The following is a 3,107-nucleotide window of genomic DNA, read 5'->3' on the forward strand; positions in this document are numbered from 1 at the left end:
ATTTATCATAATAAATTTTTAACATAATTTTAACTTTATCACTACGTTTATCTACAGTTATCGCAAAGAACATCATAATAATATTTACTTTTATTATGAAATTACCACCTATCAGCTCATAACAGATGAATTTCATATGTTATAATAAGGCGTCATAAAATCTCTTTTCTTGCGTCATAAAATCTCTTTTCTTACTTCACCGAATATATATAGGCCAAGATGATCTTAAATCAAAGTGATTGAGATTTATCTCTATCACATATGATACAATAGTCATTTATTGATTGAAAAAACATGATTGAATTTTTCTTACTTTGCCGCATCAGTATAAAAATAACATAATATATTGGAGGTTTATCTTCGGGTGGTTTGAGAACTCTCCAACTTTCCGGCGGTTTTGGTGAGCAATTAAGTTTGATTTTTATTTTTTGAAATAAATTTCCGGCGGTTTAGTAAAGCAAATGTTAAATATATCCCCCTCGCTCATTTGTGCTTCTTCTTCAGTTAAGTTCTTCTTCATTTCACAGACTCTTCTTCCTGCATTTGTGCTTATTCTTCAATTAAGTTCTTCTTCATTTCACAAGCTCTTTTTCCTTTCACAGGTCTTTCTTCTTCATTTCACTTTTGGAAATTGATTGATTATTTATCCTTCGCCCTTCGTCCTTCGTTACTGAGTGTGCATCGTTCGCCCCGTGGCTCGTCATTGTCGCTTGAGTTTCCAGAAATAGTTGAGCGTGCTCGCCTTTAGGGATTGCGCGCGTGGGCGTCTTCGTTCGTTGCCTGTGAGCGCAAAATCGTTGAGCAATGCGAGGAGGGAGCGAGGATCGGATGTGCCGTCAGCGCTTCCAGGAACTGTAAGCCTACGTGGTGGAAGGCTCTGGCGGACCTCACACTTCACGATCTGAAGGAACGAGAGGAGTGCGAAGTGCAGGAAATGGCGGATTGTTTCGTCGTGGCTAAGGACAAATGTGCTAGCTTCGCCAGGGAGAAGTGTTTGGTTCCCTTTAGGGATGCGAAGATTAGGGTTGCGAAAGGGGTTTTGAGTTCCAAGGGTGTTGGGAAGTTGATTGGTTGGGGATCGGTGCCTGTGAGTGGGAGGAACATGTGGTTGATGAATCAAATGGGTCTGATAAGTGGTGATTTGGGAAAAAAATGTTTCTATCAGAGGATTCTATCAAGGTTCATCAACAGATACCAACCAATATACGGTGAAGTTGAGAAACGATATATTCACGATCCACTACTTCCTCAGGTAAACAATAGGTTCCTGCTGTCTGTATATATAATTTTAACATATATCACATCATTTGATCATCAGTGTTACTTAGATGTTTATAATTCCTCTGAAGGATTTTAAGTTCTGCTTGTGGAAAATGATTGATTGGATCATGAAAATTGTACACCTCAGTGGATGCCTGATCCTCTGCAGGATCTTAAAGGATGTAAAGTTTTTCACAATTAGATGGTGTCAACCTCAATTATAACTGCAGAGAATATCTTGCAGTCTTGCAGTATATAAAAGTATTCAGTCAACAACATGTTGAGCCTAGGGTAAGGAGGGTGGCATTGAATCGTGGTGCTGAGTACTTGGAGCAGTACTTTCGTCTAATTGCTTTTGCAGCATATCTTGGAAGTGAAGCATTTGATGGATTTTGTGGACAAGGAGAATCCAGAATGACATTAAAGGTTTGGTTGCATCAAAGGCCAGAGGTGCAGGCTATGAAATGAAGCATCAAATTAAGACCGAGGCGTTTATTCACTGTCCCTATGAGTATTTATCAACCTTTCTATTTGCAATATTACATTCCCCAATTTGAAACATGATTTATTCAAGAATGTCAATACTTTACTAATTAGTTTATTTTTCTTCCACTCTTTTTATGTTGTGCTTTACACTTTTCATACACATAATGACCATATTACAATAATTGTAAATATATATTTTTATCATATATTTATAATTACTATTTCATTATAACTTATAGTATCAATATTTTTAATTTAAAACGTTTTTATGCAATTATGACATCATGGTTTGTCTGTTGGAACTGCTGACAATATACAAGAAAATCACATGTGGTCTATGTAGGTGGCGAGAATGGTCAAAGAATAGCAATGGTGAAACATCATTATTTGCTTAGAGTAGCTTGTTTTATTATTTTGGTGTTTGAAGGACTTTCTGAACTTTCTTTTCATTATATTCTAATTCTTGTTTTTCTTCTTTGTAATTATTGAAAGCTTTATCTTATGTTTTTATCAATGTAATGCGGTTGACTGTGAGAATGTCATTATCTAATACTTCACTTGTTCAGGTTGATGAATACCCTTTGTATTGCATGGCAACTCCAACCATCTCTGGTAATTGTTCATACCATTTATTTTAAGCTGGAACAATTTCGGTGGACATCTTTTTATATTGTTTTGCCTTGCACAATTATGGTTCAAATTTGTCATAATAAGATGCAGATTTTGTTTACTCTTGTTATATTTAAATGCTTAAACCTGACCAACACTTATATAAAGGCTGGCCGTTCTCCTATTTTTTTAATGGAAGTATGACTAAACTAAATTATTTATGTTAAAGGCTGATGGGTCTGCAAGTGGATTTACAAAATCAAATATCACTCTGATTCATGCTTTAAAGCACAATTAATTGCCTTGGGAAATCATCAAGTTATAGGGATTGACTACGACGAGACCTTTGCCTTAGTGGCAAATATGATCATCATTTGAACAATGTTAGCAGTTGTTATAGCCAAAGACTGGGAACTCCATCAAATGGATGTCCATAATGCTTTTCTTCAGAGATCTAGAGGAAACCAAGTAAGTGGCGAGATCTAGAGGAAACCAAGTAAGTGGCCTCCAGGATTCTTGGTGTCTCAGATTGGTATGGTGTGTCGTCTCTACAAGTTCATTTATGGCCTTCGTCAAGCTCTTTAGTGTTGGTTTGCTAAACTCTCAAATGCTCTTGATCAATACGTGTTCCAACACTCTCAATCAAATCACTCCTTGTTCATTTTAAGAAAAAAAAAATTGTACAACTAGTCGTGTTAGTTTATGTGGACAATGTTGTCATTATTAGTATTCATAAAGTTGCCATTACAAAA

General features: G+C 36.0%; 1 protein-coding gene across 11 annotated transcripts; it reads left to right on the forward strand.

Annotated features, from left to right (window-relative positions):
* The first annotated feature begins 328 nt into the window (after positions 1–328).
* On the forward strand, positions 329–3,107 carry LOC108330017 (uncharacterized). 11 transcript variants are annotated; one of them, XR_008248643.1, is made up of 5 exons: positions 511–1,252; positions 1,430–1,771; positions 2,090–2,118; positions 2,313–2,358; positions 2,585–3,107. XR_008248643.1 is itself a non-coding variant. In XM_017564460.2 (3 exons), the coding sequence occupies exons 1-3, from the start codon at positions 935–937 to the stop codon at positions 2,587–2,589; spliced, it is 369 nt and encodes a 122-aa protein (XP_017419949.1). In that variant the 5' UTR covers positions 511–934; the 3' UTR covers positions 2,590–3,107. The 11 variants fall into 11 exon arrangements, 3 of the variants coding, with proteins under 3 accessions (XP_017419949.1, XP_017419947.1, XP_017419948.1); XR_008248638.1 differs by adding an exon at positions 329–400 and having other exon boundaries at positions 603–1,252; positions 1,430–2,358; XR_008248639.1 differs by adding an exon at positions 484–503 and having other exon boundaries at positions 603–1,252; positions 1,430–2,358.

The sequence above is a fragment of the Vigna angularis genome, chromosome 4, assembly GCF_016808095.1.
Source record: "Vigna angularis cultivar LongXiaoDou No.4 chromosome 4, ASM1680809v1, whole genome shotgun sequence".
Classification (NCBI taxonomy): domain Eukaryota; kingdom Viridiplantae; phylum Streptophyta; class Magnoliopsida; order Fabales; family Fabaceae; genus Vigna; species Vigna angularis.

What these genes read in the sequence shown, in the direction of transcription:
- LOC108330017 (XM_017564458.2), top strand. Translation starts at nt 935, where the DNA reads ATGGCGGATTGTTTCGTCGTGGCTAAGGACAAATGTGCTAGCTTCGCC. An exon ending in ACGATCCACTACTTCCTCAG is followed by an intron (nt 1,253 to 1,349) that starts GTAAACAATAGG and finishes ATTCCTCTGAAG; the next exon opens with GATTTTAAGTTCTGCTTGTG.